Raw genomic sequence first — 19960 nt, 5'->3', positions numbered from 1 at the left:
GTAAAATCGTCAGCGGGGTCGGCCGTTCGTGAAGAGGGCTTCCAGCCGAGGAATCGTTTCTGATAAGAAAGTCCCGGGCCAATCAGAGTCGCGGGCCCGAGCGGATCGGCGCGATATTACGTGGCTCGGTAACGAGACAAGAAAGTCGCGACCGGCAGTGTTGCTCGGTGCTCCGTTGCGGGTTCCTCTGTTGCGGCCGATTGCTCTGCGCAGCCGCGCGTGCCGATCCGCGTGCGTTTCCTGACGGCCCCGGAAAAGCCCCGCGTACAATGTCCACCCGCTGCTGAACCCCGTGGAGAACGGACAACGCTGCCAAGGACACGGTGAACCGCGATGCCCGGGTCATTCCGGGCGGTTCGCGAACACCTAATTGCAGAAAATGACGCTGGGAACAGGGACGGGGACCATGGCCGGCTTGGACGAGGAGCCCGACGATCCGAGGATCGACGTCGTCAACGGTAGGACCATGTTACTTTTTCACGTATAGGTTGTACAAACCTAGAAGACGATCGCCTGCGATTCCTACGGGGATCATGGACTGACGCACGATGTTTGGGCGCAGCTCGTCGGAAGCGGAGATTTCTGTATCGCACGCCCTTTGTTCTACGAGTTTGCTCGAAAATCGTCGCGATGCGGTGACTTTTGCGTCGACGAAGTTAGCTCTGGAAAGGCTAAACAGCAGTATATAGCCTTGACAGGGGCAGAAATCGGCCTCTCGTGGATCGAGCTAAACGGAAATGCACTTGTTGCGTCGACGAGAAGCTCGAAGAAAACTTGAAATCGATTTCTCGATCGAAAGACGTTGAAACGTGACTGTAGAGTCAACGAGCTAGCTCTAGGAAGCTTAAAGAGGTATTAGCATCGACTTACACTCTACAGTCTCGTAACAGTAGCTAAGCGTTCAGTCAATAACCTTAGCTAGAGTAGACTGTATCGAAGTCTGTCCGCATACGAAATTTCAAGAATACATTACCTCGACCGTCGACGCCTTTTGTAGCTTCGAAATTGACTTTCTCCGATTGCACAACGTCTCGACGCGGCAAACTGTACAACTGCACAACAACGGCGCGTTCGTCGCGCGACGCCGACGTCGCCTTCGCCGGTGTGCACGCTATGATCGCGGTTGAAAATCGGAGAATAAATTATGCGGAAACGTTTAAGCTCGTCTGGCAGAACCGCGGTCCTAAATCTCTGCGAGAGAGCGGCTACGCCAAGGGATCCGTTTCGCTTCTAAAACACTCGAACGCGGGTAACGATGGAACGCAAGCTTTGCCAGAGTTTAACGGCTTTGTTCTCTCTCTCTCTCTCTCTCTCTCTCTCTCTCTCTCTCTCTCTCTCGCCGAATCTCTCGAATTCGTACGGCGCGTAGACCGTAGCGATTGGAACTCGAACAACAATAAGCGACAGCATAGTATTCTCGTAGCTCGAAGACGCTATTGTAAATCGAAGTTCAGAGTTCCCAGACCAAAGGCGTAAACGAACGGCGATCAATGAACGATCTACGAATGTTTACGTACAGCCGTTTCCAGGATCCGTTCAAATCCTTGCGCGTCAATTTTTTTTCAAACACATTCGAATACTTGTTCGAGGTCTTTCTCGGATCTAGTTTCTTCAAACTTATTTATCGACCGAATTAAACTATTGCAACAACGTATCTTCCATGGCTCTTGTTTAAAGATAATCGTAGAACTTCTTCTAGCTACACGCGGTTGAAAGCATCGGTGAAACTTTCTTTCGTCGACGCCGCATGTAACGTCCGGATAAACGAAGCGATCTAGGTGAATGATCTATCGCTCACGGGTTCGCCGCGCCCCTGCTGTCTTTTATATAATATTATTATTCAATAATATCTCTCGTCTATTTCACCGCTTCGAAGTCGACGCGACATTCTTCGATCGATAATTATCCGAGATTCATGTATCTTGCACGCATTGCGCAAACTGATCGACGTTTTCAAAGACGCACTATTACGCGATAAATGGTTACGGTAGATACCCTGCTGGCGACAGATGATCTTTGTTGAATAAAAATCACTCGATTCGTATGCACCGACTGTGTCGCGCTTCGCTCGTTCGCTTCGTAAACAATGATCTTGCGCTTTCCTTGAAACTACTTGTTACAGGGTGGATTTGAGAATTTCTGTTCGTAGTTCGATCGAAGATCGAGGTTAAATTCGATTCGAAAGAAATCTCGAGGAAACGGTTTTAAATCATCCGAGCGAACGATCAGGGATTTTCGAACGGCAGGTAAGTATTATTACACGGTAACGAGGGTACGCTTTCGTCGCTCCGTGCCACGAGCAATCAAAGTCCATAACGTCGATCGCGCGTTGCCTTGACAGCGAAATTATTGTCAGTCGACGCGTTAATTGGAACAACTAATGCATTCGTTTGCTATGCGACGCGACGCCGTGATCGCGAATTCGGGGACCCATCGATCGGAAGGACGAATTCATTTTGAACAACTGCCGTTCGTGAATTCGACCGATCGAAGTCCAAGGCTTCAATCGTCGGCGAAGGCTGGCGAGAAGCGACTTCGAAATCTGTCTTCTTCGAACGAACGCGCTCGAAGTACAAGAATTTCATTCTAGAGAACCGCCTCGTGTCGCAAAGATCGAATGAAACGACGGGTGCGCGACAATAGAAAGGCCAAAGATGAGCGTGGAATGCGAAGCGTGGAACACGAGGAACGCGTGCTCGCGCGTTCTCATTGTTAGTTTTCATCGTGGAAAGACGGCGACGATTCGCAGATCGTTTCCATCGATTCCGTTTCATCGGTCGATGATTTTTTGGGGGCATCGTAATTCGAAGAAGGCGTAATTAGAACTCGGATCTCCGTTTTAAAATTTATAAACCAGCGTAGCGTCGCAGCTTCGTATCTCTGTTTCTGTCCTTCTATCCGACGGACTCTGTTCCATCGAGTCTCCGGGATGTGCGAGACACAAGAAGTTCCAACTCGTGATAACCCCAGGGGTTACACAGTGTGCAATCGAGCATCTTTCATTGATCAAGTAGTTTTCCTTCGCCCGATACTCGACGCCCACGCAGTCCAGGATCGAGCACGATTCGATCGTCCTCGGGATGGATTTTCGAATCGATCGAAAAGATGCTCCGAAGAGATCGACGGATCGAGATTGTCGATCTTCGGAGATTTTTTAATTAAATAGACTCGAGAACGTATCTTCGAGATCTACTCGATGTAATGAACTTTGCACGAAGAGAACACTTTGTTATCGATGTATCCTTCGTGATCGCGAAGAACGATCTTCTTCCCTAAAATATCTGTAATAATTTCGTGAACCAATCTAATCTCCGGACTTCGGATCGCCTTTTATCACCCTTTCGAATCGTGTTATTAAACGCTGTCACCTTCTCCGTGCGTAAGATTTTGTAATCTGTCTCCGAACGACCTTGTAATGTTTTTAGATGCGTTATGAAAGCTGTCGCATCGCTGTTCGAACGAGGAAACCGCCGCGCCCCGGGATCGGTCTTTCAACTTTGCAACGAGCGAACGCTTTCGCGAACGCTTCTCGGCTCCGGAATACGATCGACGATAAATAATTCGACGTTCGTGTTTCTAGGAACGGGCAATTTGTTCGCAGTTCCATGAACAATTTCCGTGGCAAACATCGATGGACCAGATACGATTCTCTTTGCGCAATTCGTTGATTCATTCCGCATAAAACGACGAGTTACTAATAACTCCTGCCCGGAAACGCCGACGACTCCTATGAGACACCGCGACCTCGTCACTGGACTATTATAGACCCGAAAAGTTCAAACGTTCTAAATGCAGGGGACGAGTCATAGAGGCGACGAGTAACTAGAATGCGAGACGATTTTCATCGAATCGCGCCGCGTCGTGCGCCGTTCGAAAATAGCATGGAGGTCGCGTCCCGTCTCCGTTCCGTGCCGTGCGCGGTCGTTCGCGAATTCGCGGAATCGATCATCTCCGTGATCCACCGTTTCTCAAAATCGCAGATTCAACCGACCGAGAAAAACAGAAGCATTTCGGAACCGCGTGGAACCGAGAGACCGCGCGCAAAATTCACGAGACGCGCCTTCTCTTCGAATTTCAAGGAATTCTTGAAGAATCGTTCAAGAATCTTTTCAGATTCGATCGAAAATGTGCTCCGGATCCAGGCGAATCCGTATTTATCGAATTAATCTCGACGCATCTTTTACTCCTGTCGGCTTGCCTCGGCTAATAAAAATAATTCGCAAGCTCTTCCCGCATCAACGCGAATGCACTCTCCAAGAATCAATTAGAGCTCGTCCAAGGCCATCGGTTTCAAGCTCGATTAATCTCGCTTCGAAGCGATTTTCAATGAAGACCGCGCCGCGCTGTATTAAAATGATAACGTTGCAACATCAGCGTCGATGAAATCGACGGCTTTTGTATCCGATATCGGCGCGCGATCTGAAAAGTCGATATCTCGACGTACACCGTGTGCCGCTCCGCGCCGTCAAGGAGATGCGCGCAGCAGCACGAAGACGCTAGGAAAATTCCCCTTTTATCTCGGTGAAGAGCACACGATGGGACAGATAAATCTGTGCGAGAAAACAAAGCGGAGACCCGGAGTAAAACGTTCGTCCGGTTTCGGAGTTTGTACTCGAAATTGTTGCGCGTCGGTTTTCGCGAGAACGCAGCTTGCTGCAACGGATTCGCGCGAACGTCGTCGGCGTATCGCGCATTGTCGCGCATCCGATGTTTTTCCTAAATGCTGCAATTAAACCGTGATTCCTTGCGCATTTATATCGTGCAGTTTCGAGATACCGGCTTCGTTCTAAAGTGAACTTGTTGGAATCGTCGATAGATTCTCGCGGATCGTTGTGTTTCAAGAGAAAGATAGCTTCGCGATGATCTCGCTGAATCGTTGCGAACGAACTGTGAATTTTCGGTGCATGTACAGTAATGTCTCTCCAATTGACGTACACAAGAGTGGACAATTTGGGAAAAGGAGATACGATTATCCGAGCGTCGATTAGGGAGACATTACTGTACATCGAGCACGAATGTGAACGCGAACGCTGGAACACCTATATTCGTTGAGATCGTCGATTCTTAAAAACTCCTCCAAATTTCGAAGGAATTCGGTAAATTTCTGCAAAAATCTGCGATGTGTTCCGCGAAGAGACAAGGAAGATAACGACGGTGAATCGATACCGGAGCACAAGGCCAGCCGTTCGTGTCCCGGGGAAACCGACTCAATCGTCGGTGCGACAAAGCGTTCGAAGCGTTAATTGAGCGCCAGTGTCGAGTTATTCCGCGAGCAACGCGACGAGCCTCGCGTCGAGTTGCGCTCATTGATACGTCGCCTCGCAGCAATGTTGAACACGAGAAAGATAACGCGTGTACATAAAATTTTTAGAATTTCCTGGCGACGAGACTCGTCGTATCGCGTAGCGCCGCGAAAACGTGCGCCGTTATACCGATCTTACGTAACGATGTCCGCGAACGAACCGCACGGTGCACGTATCGACGAAGTTGACGGATACGCGTTAGCTGTCCTTGCATAACTTCCTCGGAGCCTCGGGAAAGAATAGCAACGCAGAGGGGTGAACCGATAAGGAGCGATCGAGCCGAAAACAATTAGCGTTTATCTCCGGATTGGGCGCCGATACGCTGGCACAAGTGCACGATAACGCGGCGTAACGCCGAAAACAGGTCTCGCGATCGATCGATCCTTCCCTCGATCGGAAACGTTTAATTAAATTCGCCGAAGCGATTCGTTCTCGAGTCGAAAACGGCAAGCACGTACGTACAAACTCAGAAATTCGAATGAAAAGTCGAGCATGCTCGAATAACATAAGTAATATTCTGGCGTGTTGAACGAAAATGTGTGTAGGCGATAATTTTTATTACGAACGAGATAACAGTTATTGCGGTTTCGAACGATGTATTCGTTAAACGTAACCGTCGAACAGGCAATATACGTAGAACTACCTCCGATGATGATAAAAAATATAAATAATGAAAATTACGAACGGATAGTTTTAAATTTTTACGATTTTTCGGAAAGGTTTCTTCGGACGTGTGCAAATTGTTCGACAAATCGATTGGCGGACGCGTGAAACGCTTCCGGGATGGGCAGACGCGAACGGAATCGGTAACGGGCGCCAATTAGCCGGAAACGCGACGATTACTCTTCGAGAGAAAATCAATGTCGTCCATCGAATGCATCTTTAACGCGTGTGCGGAAAAGAAACGCGATTACGTCGCGATTACACCGTACGTCGCGACGGCGTGCGCGTCAGCAGCCGCTGATTGTCGGAGAAAAATTCCGCTCGGAAGCGTCTCGATGTCCGAGCTGATAAAGGAAATTGTCGCGAAATCGTGCAAGCGATACCGGGAAATTAACGAGCCTGTTGAATGCTCCCCGATCTGTTTTTCCGTTTCGCAAGGAAACGCGTTTTCGACCGACGACGATTCTTGGGAGATCCGCAGCTCCGATAAACCGTCCATTCTCGGAAAACGTATGCTTCTTATCGATTCTTTTGTTCGTGCTTTTCCTCTCGGACGAGCCGGTTGATCTTTCTATCCCGTCGAATCGAACAGTCTCCAATTTTGATTAAAATTCCTGTTCGCGAAGTAAATCGTAGTTTCTTCTACGAAAGATTTTTTTCAGTGACAAAGTAACATCTACGCGAACGAAGATCCCAATGGAGCCATTCGCAGAGAAAAAAAGTTATGCGGCGACGTAATTCGTTTATTAATAGATCCATTAAGCGAAGACTCTAATGAAGTAGAATTTTCATTAGCGTTCTCTCATATTTGAGATGCCGCGGACGTCGATGCGACGATAAAATTAAGCTGCGACATCGATGAAAATACAACCTCGCGAGTGCGCGTGTTTTTTTTCTGCTCATCGTCCGAAATACTCCAAGAGTTCGAATATTCTGACTATTAATATACATATTTCTAGCACTTCCAAGGAAGTCGTCGTCGATCATTGTTGAGGGTTTCTTGTCTGATGTGCTCTCGTGAAATGGGCACGAAGTTTCGAGCAGTAGACGTGTGCTTTATTTCCGCTATACAGGGTCTAAGTAGCCGGCAAGAGTAAGAGTCGCTAAAGGATAAGCGCAAGGGTGTCTTACACGTTATTTATACCCCGTTATTATAACGGGGTTTTCGTTAGTACTGTAAAGTAATTTCCCCGGGTCTGCTCGACCTGTAATGCGGTCGGTAGCGGATCGGCCAGGCCAGCCATGGGCCGTTGGGCCTCTATGGCCTTTATGGTGCTATCGAGACCGAGAACGATGCTATTAAGACGGATTCATTAGCTATTGAAATCGAGAACGAAGGATACTACAAAATAGGAAACATACTTTCTAGTTAATACCCGTAGGGTCGGTTTTCCCAAAAATAGCTTTCACTATTTACCGATGTCATAAACCTTTCGCTGGTAATTTATTCGTCCATGGTACCGTTTGCCGCTATAATCCTCCTCTATCCTAATATAATCCTAAAGGCCTCTCGACCTTACAGTATATCGCATTTAGTCAACGGATATTTATACAGCGATTTCGTTGAAAACTATTCCGACAAGATGTTCTGTGGCCCGCGCCGAAAATCTCGGCACCTAATATCGTGAAATATTTTTCGATGCGAACGAGAGCAGGCAAAATCGGATTTTTATTCTAAACGCGTAGGCTTCTCTAATCTCGACTACCTAAGTATACTTCGACAAGAATTTTTATAATTAGATCCAACCACGTATATTCTATAGTCTTTTTGTAGTCGACTGTAAGCAAAGATTAGCCGCTAATAACTCTTATAATCCGACTATATTTTTAAATATGCAGCCTTTCGATTATAAATAATAGAAGCCGGTAAGAATTTTTATAAGTAAAAATATAGCCGTGCACGATCTTTTGCAATCGACTATGAGTAATATACGCCGCTCTAAGAGCCCTCGGAATTATCGTCTTACCGTATCGTCCTGGTGTCGCTCGCGAGATGACAGACGTACGCCGCGCTGCAACGGTGTCGCGTTCACAGGTAAAAAGGTGAATACCGGCTGCAGTCGAAAGTACGATATCTATCGAAAGCGCGGAAGTCGAAGCGTTAAATCCGACTATTTTTTTCCACGACGATACGATCGGCCGTATCTAGTGCATCACGGTCCCCGTCCTATCCGTGCAAACTGCACATTATTGCACGCACATGTGCAACGTGCAGTCGAATTTAATCGACGGGGGTTCGAGTGCGCTCGGTGAACACCAGAGGGGGGTAGGGTCGGTTAGACATGCCCGTTCCTCGGCAAGAGTTAGGTCTAGGTGCGAACGCGGGCGTTTTCGGGCCGACGTGTACTGGCCCGAGCACGAGCCCGAGCTGCCTCGAGTTAGCTCGAAGCGAGTATCGACCGCGTCGCCGTTCAATACTCGAATGGGCCACGAACGGAAGCGAGAGCGAGCGAGCGAGACCGCGATAGATCCCCGAGGTCGAACCCGCTCGGTGCGGCCAGGTCTCGGCGAGCCTCGAGCTCCGAGTTCCAAGTTCCGAGTTCCGAGTTCCGAGTTCCGAGTTCCGAGCATCGAGGCTCGAACCTCGAACCTCGAACCTCGAAGCCTCGAGCCCGAGCAGGTGCGTTCCACCGGCGATTTCGACAAAGGGAACCGGCAGGGTGCGCCGCTCTTGGCCGCGCCGGTGGCCGGAGGGATGCACCTCTCGAGCCGAGCAGGGCCGAGGTGCAATTAACAGGGCCGTACCGGCGGCACGAGTACGGGGACGGGGACGGGTACGGAAACGGAGGCTCGGGTTCGGTGGGAACGGATGATTCGCATCACGTCACGTCGCTGCGCGTCACGTGACGTCACCAGTCACGAGTCACGAGCGCCGACGTCGTCGTAGGTCGAGGCAGGACCCGCTGGAAGGGATATCTCAGGCGCGTAGCCGTCGATCACGGTGCCACCGGGCTCGGGTCCGGCCCACGACCCACGGACGTTACGCAATTCGATGTAAACGTAAACGTAAACCGTTGCTCGCGCCGTCCCGGGGGGCGGTAAATATTGACGCTTCCAGAGAGTTAGATCCGATCTGGCGCGCACCAGTTGGAGATTAGCGGCTGTCGCTTCTTACATGTCATTTCGGTCGTTTGTCAAGATAAGCTGGCTGGCCGCCGTTAGTCCAGATATTGCCGCAACGACTCGTGCGACGACGATTCGAGCAATTTTAAACGCGCAAGAATTTCCGGTGCGATCGATTTCAGATTCGAAATCCGCTCGCTCGAGCATCGGTCTTGTTCTTTTAACCCGGTCGAAGAGCTACCGATCGAAGCCTACCACCGATTACGTCGTTTCCAATAGGCCAAGATACGAGTTCTTTTTCGACAATCTATTTATACCGCGCCTATCGGCGAGCAATAGTCGACAATTACATAATTCCTCGACAGAAAAGTTGCCCGCGACCTCTAACCGGCGTGCAACAAGCGAGATCCCTCCGGCCCGTTCGATCGATCGCCTATTAATAATCCCGATCAAAGATGCTCCGATATCGTCGCTTCGAAATAACTGTCCGTTCGGGCGACGCGCATACGCGTACACGGCGGCTCGCGGAACCGAACGGAGTCGATGCCGTAGCTGCGAAATCCTGGGAAAACGGGGGACACTCGATAACACACCGGCGACGAGACGCGCCAATTTGTTTCGGATTTCGTAAAAAGGTCGACGAGGCGAAACCGAATCTCCGCGTCGGCTGCGGTTTTGGTTTCGCTTTCGGTTTCGGTTTCGATTTCGCGCGACACGTGGCGGATTATCGAAGCTTAGGGGCGCGGCAACGGGCACGGGTACGGCCCTGAACCGGGTCGAAGCGGCCAGAGCGCAGGTCTTAGGCGACTGCCAAACGACTCCCTTAGCCACTCGTGCCTGGAATCTCGTTGGTAATTGGGGCGAACGCTTCTGTGTGCCAGCTGTCTCGCGCGCGCGCTCTTTTCGTTCGAGGAGGAACAAGTTCGTTCGAGCCGTGTGCGGACGAGGAGGAACGAGAGATTCGTCGTTGCGACCGGTTACGAGGCGATCGAGACGCGCGCGGATCCGTCGATCTTCGCGGCAGACGACAGTGACGCGAGACGGCACAGTGGAATTCGGAGCAAACGGAGAGACGACGGGTTTGTCCCGGCCTGGTCGCCATCTTGGAATCGTCGCGAGCACGTTGCGGGATCGAGAACGCGGCAGCCGTTTTTCCGTGCGGATCGTTCGTCGTGAAATCGCGCGACCACGGGGAAGCTCGAGCGGGAGGCATGCCAAGCGGAGCGCCGTCGTTGCCACCGGAGCTAGGACACCTATAAAGTCGCCGTTGCATGTCGCAGCAGGCAGTCGTAGCAGCGGGTGCCTGGAGCGCGAACACCTTCGTCGCGGCTGTCATTCCGTCGGTCGATCCGCCGCCGATGCGACCGAGAACGCAGACCCGTGCAAAGTGACTTCCTGTGGGAGCTGGTTTTTTCCTTTTCCGTTTCCTAGTTTACCGGCCGGCCGCGGAACGATAGGTACGCAACGTGGAACGGGACACGTGAACCCGGATCGTCATTATGAGCAAGATGCTAGGAACAAACTATTGCACCGTGTTCTCTGTACTTAGAAGTCCCGAAGAGGGTGAGTCGTTTAAGCGGATCATCTGAAAGACGAGCTGGGAGACCCGGCGACTGCTCTAAGTGGGCTGCGAACCACCGCGAGAAGACTAGGAAACCAGGAGGAAATCCCGGACGGATTCGGAGCAATCGTCGGAGAGATCGTTGTCGCGTCGAGCGCTCGCGGTTTAAACGCCACGGTGCGATACCGGCTGTGTGATCGATCATCGAGGAGGCCTAGCTCGGGATCGTGCGATCCTCTTCGCGCGAGACGGATATACCTATACGAGAACTTGTGAACCCGTGAAAATCCACGAGAGACCCGATCGATTTCCGGAGGGACCCGCGAAGACCGATACTCGAATCCGTCGTCGTTCTACCTCGATTACCGGACGATATTCGAAGGTGTTCGTTCGATCGGTGACCGTCGAGCGCGTTGGAATCCGGCTCGGTAACTCGGCGCATCGAATTATCGACCGATCCAGCCGATAAATCAGGTGCCGAGAGGATCCTCGGAAAAATCGGTTCCGATTTGATTTCGTTTCTGCCGATCGAGAAGTACATCGGCGCCCAAGATATCCTTCTAACCCGTAATGTATTTGAGATCGCGCGACAAGCCAGACAAAGGGAGGCACGAGCACACAAGAGAGGCGGCGGCGGCGGCGGCGGCGGCGGCGACGAGCACCGGTTGCGGGACAGGAGGACGAGGCCAGCTCGGGATCAAGGGCAGAACGAGGGGAAGCTCGGCGAAGCAGTTGGACTTCGAGGTACACCGGCCGCTCAGTCCGCGTTCGCCGGCCAGAGATTCGGACACGGTCTGCCATCGTCGCGGCATGAGCGCGGGTGAACGAGCCGTGGTCACATTGCGAATTGGCTGGCGAAAGCTGACCGATCCCGGCGACTGACACGAATCCAAGAATCCGGGGGCAGGTCCGGAGCGATAGCATCAGCTGCCGCTGCTGTCTCGAACCTCAACGTCCTCGTACTCCTGCCGCTCGATTCTCGTCTCGAGGGACGCGACGACAAGGTCCACGGCTCGCCGCTGCTGGCCGAACCATCCGAGAGATCGGTGGATCATCTATGCCGGCCAGATGCAGCGAAACGCCGCGCTAGGATCCGCGCCGGACGCATTCCAGATGGACCGAACGATGGCGGAGAACCGGTGTCGGTAGCAGACGGGGTCGTTGCTCGCAACAACGCACCGCCTCGTCGCGCGAGACACCCTTGCCGGGTACAACCTCGAGGTGACCCGGTCCCGGCCCCGGCCCGACGACCCGTTCTTTCCTACCACTGCTAGTGTTCCGGCCGTTCCTCGAACCGCCTTCGAGGACAGTTGACGAACTCTTCTCTCTTGTCCTGGTTGATTCGATTAGCTGTCGATTAGCTTCTCGAACGACTAGCCGGGCCACGGCCCACGGACAATAAATTGCTAGTCCGATAAGGATAGTGGTAGGATGTAGTTGTGAGACGACCGGATCAATTAGGAACAAGGATACACCTCGATAAGGGATAGTTGCCGCGCTGTCGCGAGCCCGCCGAGCGGCGGATCCAACCGATCCGGAGGTTTACCGATCCAGAGGATACCGATTTCCATGGAGGGTAGATAGGGAGGGAAAGAGATTGCGAGAGAGAGAGAGAGAGAGAGAGAAAAAGAGAGACAGAGTGCGCGTGTTCCCGTTAGCCCTTAGCCGTCATGCCACCCACGCCGAGCAAGTTGAATTTGAACTTCGCAAGGAACGCGTACAGCGTGTTCGGAACACGTGGTACCAACAACGCCGCTGACCAGCAGCGGGAACAGAAAACGGAACTTTTGGAGGGTAAGCGCTCCGCGCGCTGCGGAGATGCGTCGTCGTAGCTCGAAAGATCTTTATTTTTCTACCATTTTATAGCGTCCGTTCACACGAAACCTCGATCTTTTTCTTTTCAGATGCCAGAAGTCCCGGCATCCTCCAGCTTAAAAATGGCGTCGACTACGTGAACCCCGGCGAAGAAGACCAAATGGAAATCTATGGGTAAATCTTTGAAAACTAACGAGCAACTTCTTCTTGCTTCCGTCGGTAACGTAATCGATGTCTTCAGGTATAAGAGGAATAAAGTTTTAACCGCCGTCGTCTGGCTCCTGATCTTCGTCACCGGGGGTCTCCTCAGGCTGGTCTTCCACTGGGTACCGCAATGGATGTTGCAGAGCACTCATTCCAGATGCCGACTGGAAGAAGCGGACACCGTTCTGCTCGTCGAGAAGTTCCAAGAAAAACACACCAGCTATTACGTGAAGAAGCTGAAGACGCTGGTTGCCCAAGACGTATTGTTAGTATATTTTTTATCCCGCGCTCGATCGCTCGTCCCTATCCCGATTCGTCCACCTTTACGTTCAAAATCGATTTAAAGGAACAAGCCCTTCGACGGCGAGTCGCTGATGAACAACGAACCTTGGATGGAAAACGACGGCATGATCACCGTGAAGGAGGTCAAGGAGGAATATCATCCCTCGCTGTCGTTGCACTTGTCGGGAGGGCAGTTCAAAAGTATGGATCCACGAAGCAATTCGGATTTAATCGCGGCGTTTACGAATCTTCTAATCGATCGAATTACGATCTTCGCAGAGGTTCAGTCCATCGTTCTCTTCCACTGCAAGAAGCTCACCTACATCTGGGACCCGGAAAGAGGCGAGTTCCTGAAGCTGCACGGCTTGGACGTCGACGTGTTCACGTCGACGTTGCACCAGATGCAAGGGCTGAATTACCACGAACAACACATGAGACGCTGCGTTTACGGAAGCAACAAGATCATGATCCCGGTGAAGAACATCATGACGCTGGTCGGCCTGGAGGTTCTCAATCCATTCTATGTCTTCCAACTGCTCAGCTTCTGTCTCTGGGTGGCCGACAATTACTACTACTACGCCATGGCCATTCTATCGATGTCCAGCGTCGGCATATTGATGGCAGCCTTCCAGAATCGTCGGGTACGTCGTCGTCGTCGTCGTCGTCGTTCGTTTCGTTTCGTTTGCTCGCCGAATCGTTTTCCGTATTAATGTCCAAGAGTTTCTCCGCAGAACCAACAAAATCTGATGTCCACCATTCAATCTTCCGACGTGGCGACGGTGATGAGAGACCGAGCTACCGGCCAAACGGCGACCATACCCGCGGAACGATTGGTCCCCGGCGATATTTTGGTAATACCTTCTCACGGATGCCTGATGCCTTGCGACGCGGTGCTTCTGACCGGGAACTGCATCTTGAACGAGTCTATGCTCACCGGGGAGTCGGTTCCCGTCACCAAGACACCCATTCCTTCGTCCAACGATATCACCTACGACATCAAGGAACACGCCAGGCACACGCTGTTCTGCGGCACCAAAATCATTCAGACGAGATACTACGGAACGGAGAAGGTAAGATCGCGTGACCGATTTCAATTTTATTAGGGAAGCTGTTTCCTCTTCGCCAAACCTCTAACGATCGATCGATCGTTCTTTTCGTCAGGTGCTGGCGGTGGTGGTGAGGACGGGCTTCGACACGAGCAAGGGCGCGCTGGTCAGGTCGATCATGTATCCTCCGCCCGTGGACTTCAAGTTCGAGCAAGATTCCTACAAGTTCGTGATCCTTTTGGCGGGCATAGCCAGCATCGGCGTGATCTACACCATCGTGACCAAGGTGATGAGAGGCGTGCAGGGCGATCACATCGCTCTGGAGGCTCTGGATTTGATCACCGTGGTGGTACCACCCGCCCTACCGGCAGCCATGACCGTCGGTCGGTTGGTGGCGCAGCGTAGATTGGAGCACAGCAAGATCTACTGCACCAGTCCGAGGACCATCAACGTGTCGGGATCCATCGATTGCATCTGCTTCGACAAGACCGGCACCCTGACCGAGGACGGGCTCGATATGTGGGGCGTGGTACCCGCGGTCGAGAAGAAGTTTCAGTTGCCGGTGAAGGACATCGCGTCCTTGCCGTTGAACGACCTGCTGAACGGCATGGTGACGTGCCACGGGATCACCATAATCGACAACCAGCCCGTAGGCGATCCGCTCGACTTGAAGATGTTCGAATCGACCGGCTGGACCCTGGAGGAACCCGACGTGTCCGACACGTCCAAGTTCTCGATGTTGTTCCCAACGGTGGTTCGACCGCCGAAAGGCTCCAAGCTGCTCAAGAAGCTGCCCAACGATCCGAGGATCACGCTCAGCCGACAAAACTCCATGTCTTCCGACGTGATGGACATCTCCCTGAACAACCTCGACGCCACGCTGGTCGACTCCACCACGGAGCTGGGGGAACAGGGCCTGGAGATCGGTATCGTCCGACAGTTTCCGTTCACGTCCACTCTTCAACGGATGAGCGTCATCAGCAGGACGCTCGGCGCCAACCACTACGACCTCTACTGCAAGGGCAGCCCGGAGATGATCCTCAGCCTCTCCAAAGCCGAGTCGAGTACGTATAATTCGAACATTAGCTTCGCGCACGATGTTTCTCGCCCGATCGAGTGCCCATCTTTGGAAGCAAAAGCTTTTTTATCCCCTGAAGAACGTCCGGACGAATTCGATTCGATCGGTAGCCCTGTCGAATCGTTTAGATCGATAAATATAGCGAGCCCGATCGATCGACTTCCATAATAACTAATTTACCGTCGACGAGAATTTAGGGCATAATAGCTCCGATAGGGCTCCGATAGCTCCTTCCCCGAGCAATTTAATCAACTTGCCGGCATTTCTGTTTCCTCGACAGTTCCAGCAGACTTTGGCGCCATACTGCAAGATTACACCTCGGAGGGCTACCGCGTGATCGCGTTAGCCCACAAGTCCTTGAATCGTCTTCCATACGCCAAGGTGCAAAGACTGAGTCGCGAGGCAGCCGAGTCCGACTTGACCTTCCTGGCGTTCGTGATCATGGAGAACCGACTTAAACCGGAAACGAGCCCCGTGATCAGCGCTCTGAACGCAGCCTGCATCAAGACCGTGATGGTCACCGGCGACAATATGCTGACCGCGTTGTCGGTCGCCAGGGACTGCGACATCGTGAAGCCCGGCGTTCCGGTGATCGCAGTTTCGGCGACCCAGCAGAGTCAGCAGACCAAGCCGCAGATCTACTTCATGAACAGCAACAGCCAGCCGACGCCGGTCACGCCGAAGGGCCACGGCAACTTCACCGATCTGAACAGCGTGGCCAGCTTGGAGACGGTCGAGAGCGGCTTCAACGACGGCAATTACTTGTCCGACGAGTAAGTGATATGTCGCTCGATACGCTATATATGTAAGTGATATAATCGCTCGATAATCTCAACGATCGTTTCGTCGCGTTTAGCTTGCACCGCTCGAAGAACCAGTACGTGTTCTCGCTGACGGGGAAAACGTGGGCGCTGGTGAAGCAATACTATCCGGATTTGATCCCCAAACTGGTCACCCGAGGCGCGATCTTTGCGAGGATGTCGCCGGATCAGAAGCAGCAACTCGTGCAAGAGCTGCAGTCCTTGGGCTACTATGTCGGTGAGTGTCGAGTTTTACCATGCGTGCTTTTGTCTCCGGGAACTTGTATCCGGCGCGCGTTCTACCAGAGAAACGGCAGGGATTCCGGTATATATTCGGTGTCGTAATATTCCACGTGATTTTCAGCGATGGTGGGCGACGGAGCGAACGACTGCGGAGCCCTGAAGGCGGCGCACACGGGAATATCTCTCTCCGACACGGAGTCTTCGGTGGCCTCGCCGTTTACCAGTCGCGAGACGAACATCTCCTCCGTGTTGACGGTGATTCGCGAAGGTCGGGCAGCGTTGGTCACCTCCTTCGGGATCTTCAAGTACATGGCCAGCTACTCGCTCACCCAGTTCATCTCGGTGATGCTTCTCTACAGCATCGAGTCGAACCTGACGGACATCGAGTTCCTGTACATCGATCTCTTCATCATCTCGATCTTCGCTTTCTTCTTCGGCCGCACACGGGCGTACGACGGCCCGTTGGTGAAGACGACGCCGTTGAACAGCCTGATCAGCACCACGCCGATCCTGAGCCTGGTCACGCAGATCCTGATCGTGGCGATCTTTCAGAGCGGCAGCCTGTGGCATCTGCAACAGATGGAGTGGTTCGAGCCGTTCAACGCGACGGCCAAGTCCTTGGAGAACAAGGACGACGTGGCCTGCACGGAGAACTACACTCTGTTCATCATCAGCTCGATGCAGTACATCATTCTGGCGGTGGCGTTCTCGAAGGGGCATCCTTACAGGAAGTCGGTGTTCACGAATTACGGTTTGCTGACCGCCTTCATCTTTCTCAGCCTGTTCTCCGTCTATCTGGCGACCTTCCCGTTCGACTGGCTGGCCAACTGGTTCGAGCTCGAGCTTCCGGAGAGCATGGGCTTCCGGTTCGCTCTGATCGGCTACGGCGCCGCCAATTTCGTCGTCTCCCTGCTGACCGAGTACTTCTTCGTCGACTATTTGGTGTTCAACAAGCTGCGCTACCGCTGGCACAACGTCGACAAGTCCCGCAGGAAGTTCCTCGCGATCGAGCGGGACATGTCGCGCGACCTGAAATGGCCGCCGATCTCGCAGGAGCCGTTGCCGGAAGCCACGCCGGACATCCTGATCCGGCAGAACGTCACCGAGATCAAGATCGAGAAACGGGTCGCCGAGCCTCGCTCCGTCGACACGAGCTTCATGAACAGCCCGGTCGGCGGGAACTTCAAGCAGTTCGGCTCCGCCAGGGAGGTGACCTTGAACCCGAGGTCGCTGTTCAACGACCGTAACACCGTGTCGATGCAGACGGTGCCCTGCTTCGAGGAGAAAGAGGTGAAACAGCCGTGCGAGAAACCGGCCGGGAAAAGGAGACACAACTCCGAGTGCGAGAACTCGATGACCCGGTACGAGAAGCCCCTGAAGACCTACAGCACAAACCCGATAGCGACCCTGCCGAGAAACTCCGCCGCGGTGCTGCAGCCGCAGAAGCTGCGCGACTTCAAAAACGTTCTAGTGCACAAAAGCGAGGACATGCTGTCTCCCAACACGCAGAGCGTCCTCGAGCTCGACATCCTACCGTCGTAGCGACGCCGTCGTCTCCGAAGAAAAATTGCCGGATCGTCGACCGTACGCTGGGACACCGCGAAGGATCTCCCATAATCACTGCATTTCACGTCCCATGACAATCGCGGGCCATGGTCGAACCGTCCGTGCGTCGAACTCGCGGAACCTGGGCAAGCTCGTTCGAAGCCGGCTACGCTTCGTATACGCCTGCATCTAGATTTTATAATTTTACTCTTTGTACTTAGGGCACCCCCGTAGAGACGCTTTCCCTCTGCCCTCCCCCCTCCCCCCCCACCCACTTAACCCGACGGTCTGGACTCCGACGTGCCACGACCATTTTTCAATTTCGAACGGAGGTCGACGCGAATTTTACGATTACCTGGAATTCCAACGATCGAAGCGCGAAATCGGGAATCTGGAACCGGTCGTCGTCCGGTTCGTTCTCCGACGCGATCGATCGAAATCGTTCCACGCCCAGCCGGGCAGCTGGAGATCGGTATCCGTCTCGATCGAAGAAACAATGTTGTAGATAGCCAAGACTCGCCGTTGTATCATAGAATTGTAAATTTGTACGAAACATCGTTCTCGAACAATGCCAGCTGGCCGATCACCAGATTCGTTCGAGGACCGTTCTTTCATCGTTTCGACTTGATTTAGAGTCGCCCAGGTCCGTCTCTCGCGGCTCGACCATTCAGAAATTCGGGGGCCGAGTTCAGCGATCGAAGAGGATTATTCGAGACGGCGACTCGGAAAGCTCGATATTCACGGAAGTGTTCAGAAACGAGGAACGATGGGACGACAGCATCCCCGGCAGGATCTTCGACATCGTTCGTCGCACGGTGCATTTAGCTCGCGACAGCTCGATGGCCGACTCGAAGTGCACGAAGAAGAAAGAGACGCGAACGTCCGCCATGCTCGATCCGCGTGGGTCCCTTTTGACCCGATCTCTCTTCTCGTCCTCCTTCTCCCCTTACTCCTCTTTTTGCTAGTATTTCGAGCGGTGTGCGCCACCCTCTCGAGAAAGTATTATCGTCGGTGTTTATTTATTTTAGATGATGAAATTTTAAACTCGGACTGCGGCACCGGCTGGATCTTCGCGCCGAAGACTGGAATCACCGCAGGCCGACCGAAGTAGATGGATAGATAGATATAGATATATAGATGGATAGATAGTTAGATAGATAGTTAGTTAGTTAGATAGATAGATAGGTAGATAGTTAGTTCTCCCGATATATTATGTACATATACGTCGGAAACATGTGATTTATTTCGCCGTCGTAGCGACGGACGCCGTAGTACGTCGAGAGCCCCAAGGACAGCTACGAAGACGACGGAGTCGGCTCTTCGGGACGTCCGAAACGATCGGATTCAACCGAGCGATACCAATCCGGGAAGACGCGAGCATAGAAACGCGAAACCGCAACGAAAGACGATGGAATAATTTTTTTATCACGGAAGACTGGAACATTGCGACGAAATCCGGGAAACACTCGGGAAATCCTCGGCTGGTTACTTATCTTTTTGCAAGAATGCCGCGAAACGGCAACGAACGCGGCAAACGCTTTTAACGCTCCCGACAATGGGTGCAGAGCCCGCAAGGTGCCAGAAAACTGAAGTTGCGAGCCTCGATACGCTCCCACCGTTGCTCGGTCGATCTCGCACGATGCCGGATGTCCTCCGACGTAGAATTCGCTTCTTCGTAGCAGCCCTGGGCCAGCCTGCACGTTCCGCTTCTAACCTGGCCCTCGCGTCTTCGCTTCCGGGTACTTAATTAAGCTAACCAGAATCCGCGCGATCGAATTTGTTCACTCTTTCCTCGTTTTCTTCTTTCTTTTTTTTTAATAGACGGACGCGCGTCCGGATGGATTTGTTTTCAACTAGAGAAGTTCGTAGGTAATCGATCGGCGACGCGTTTCCTCGAGTTCTCGCGGCGAGCAACCCCGTCGGAACGATTCCGCTCGTCGCGGGGGTGGAAACGTGGGTTATTTTCACGAGTGCGATCACGGTGACGTGTAACCGAGCTCTAGTTTATCCGAACCTATCATACTTAAACGCGGAATGCCATTCCTGCGATGCCGCGGAAAGATCTCTCGAACCTCGTCCCCGCGCGATTGCTATCGTTCGAGCGGACGACGAGGATAAGTGTGTACTTTTATTTACGCAATGGAAATAAATACTTAAGCGCGTTGTTCCACTACCTGCGACGCTATGCTTACGTTGAGATATAGCGGTTGTCGAATAACAAAGTATGTATTTCATGTAACACGACTTTTCTTCTTCCGTACCTGCGTGTTCCTTTCCTGTGCGTCGTCCTTCCGCAGCGATTCGTGGCTTCCTGCGAATCACAGTCGAGAAAAATTGGGACAGCCGATCGAGTACGT

General features: G+C 52.5%; 2 protein-coding genes across 3 annotated transcripts; both read left to right on the top strand.

Moving 5' to 3' along the window:
• Positions 1 to 19842, top strand: anne (polyamine-transporting ATPase anne boleyn). 2 transcript variants are annotated; one of them, XM_033480074.2, is made up of 10 exons: positions 1 to 458; positions 12495 to 12579; positions 12647 to 12874; positions 12956 to 13092; positions 13171 to 13532; positions 13623 to 13961; positions 14053 to 15001; positions 15296 to 15788; positions 15872 to 16053; positions 16180 to 19842. In XM_033480074.2, the coding sequence occupies exons 1-10, from the start codon at positions 380 to 382 to the stop codon at positions 17598 to 17600; spliced, it is 4275 nt and encodes a 1424-aa protein (XP_033335965.2). In that variant the 5' UTR covers positions 1 to 379; the 3' UTR covers positions 17601 to 19842. The 2 variants fall into 2 exon arrangements, with proteins under 2 accessions (XP_033335965.2, XP_033335964.2); XM_033480073.2 differs by lacking the exon at positions 1 to 458 and adding an exon at positions 9878 to 12384.
• Positions 8249 to 12223, top strand: LOC143260245 (uncharacterized). Its single transcript, XM_076525079.1, has 3 exons — positions 8249 to 8279; positions 9665 to 10486; positions 10579 to 12223. Exons 1-3 carry the CDS (start codon positions 8249 to 8251, stop codon positions 10785 to 10787), a joined length of 1062 nt encoding a protein of 353 aa, XP_076381194.1. The 3' UTR covers positions 10788 to 12223.
• Positions 19843 to 19960: the final 118 nt, after the last annotated feature.

Source organism: Megalopta genalis, chromosome 11 (assembly GCF_051020955.1).
Source record: "Megalopta genalis isolate 19385.01 chromosome 11, iyMegGena1_principal, whole genome shotgun sequence".
NCBI lineage: Eukaryota > Metazoa > Arthropoda > Insecta > Hymenoptera > Halictidae > Megalopta > Megalopta genalis.
The sequence above is the reverse complement of the archived record's forward strand: the minus strand, read 5'-3'. Positions and strand labels throughout refer to the sequence as shown.

What these genes read in the sequence shown, in the direction of transcription:
- LOC143260245 (XM_076525079.1), top strand. Translation starts at nt 8,249, where the DNA reads ATGCCCGTTCCTCGGCAAGAGTTAGGTCTAG. An exon ending in TCGGCAAGAGTTAGGTCTAG is followed by an intron (nt 8,280 to 9,664) that starts GTGCGAACGCGG and finishes TTTCGTAAAAAG; the next exon opens with GTCGACGAGGCGAAACCGAA. An exon ending in GGCCGGCCGCGGAACGATAG is followed by an intron (nt 10,487 to 10,578) that starts GTACGCAACGTG and finishes CTCTGTACTTAG; the next exon opens with AAGTCCCGAAGAGGGTGAGT.
- anne (XM_033480073.2), top strand. Translation starts at nt 12,261, where the DNA reads ATGCCACCCACGCCGAGCAAGTTGAATTTGAACTTCGCAAGGAACGCG. An exon ending in GACCAAATGGAAATCTATGG is followed by an intron (nt 12,580 to 12,646) that starts GTAAATCTTTGA and finishes CGATGTCTTCAG; the next exon opens with GTATAAGAGGAATAAAGTTT. An exon ending in CAGCCTTCCAGAATCGTCGG is followed by an intron (nt 13,533 to 13,622) that starts GTACGTCGTCGT and finishes GTTTCTCCGCAG; the next exon opens with AACCAACAAAATCTGATGTC.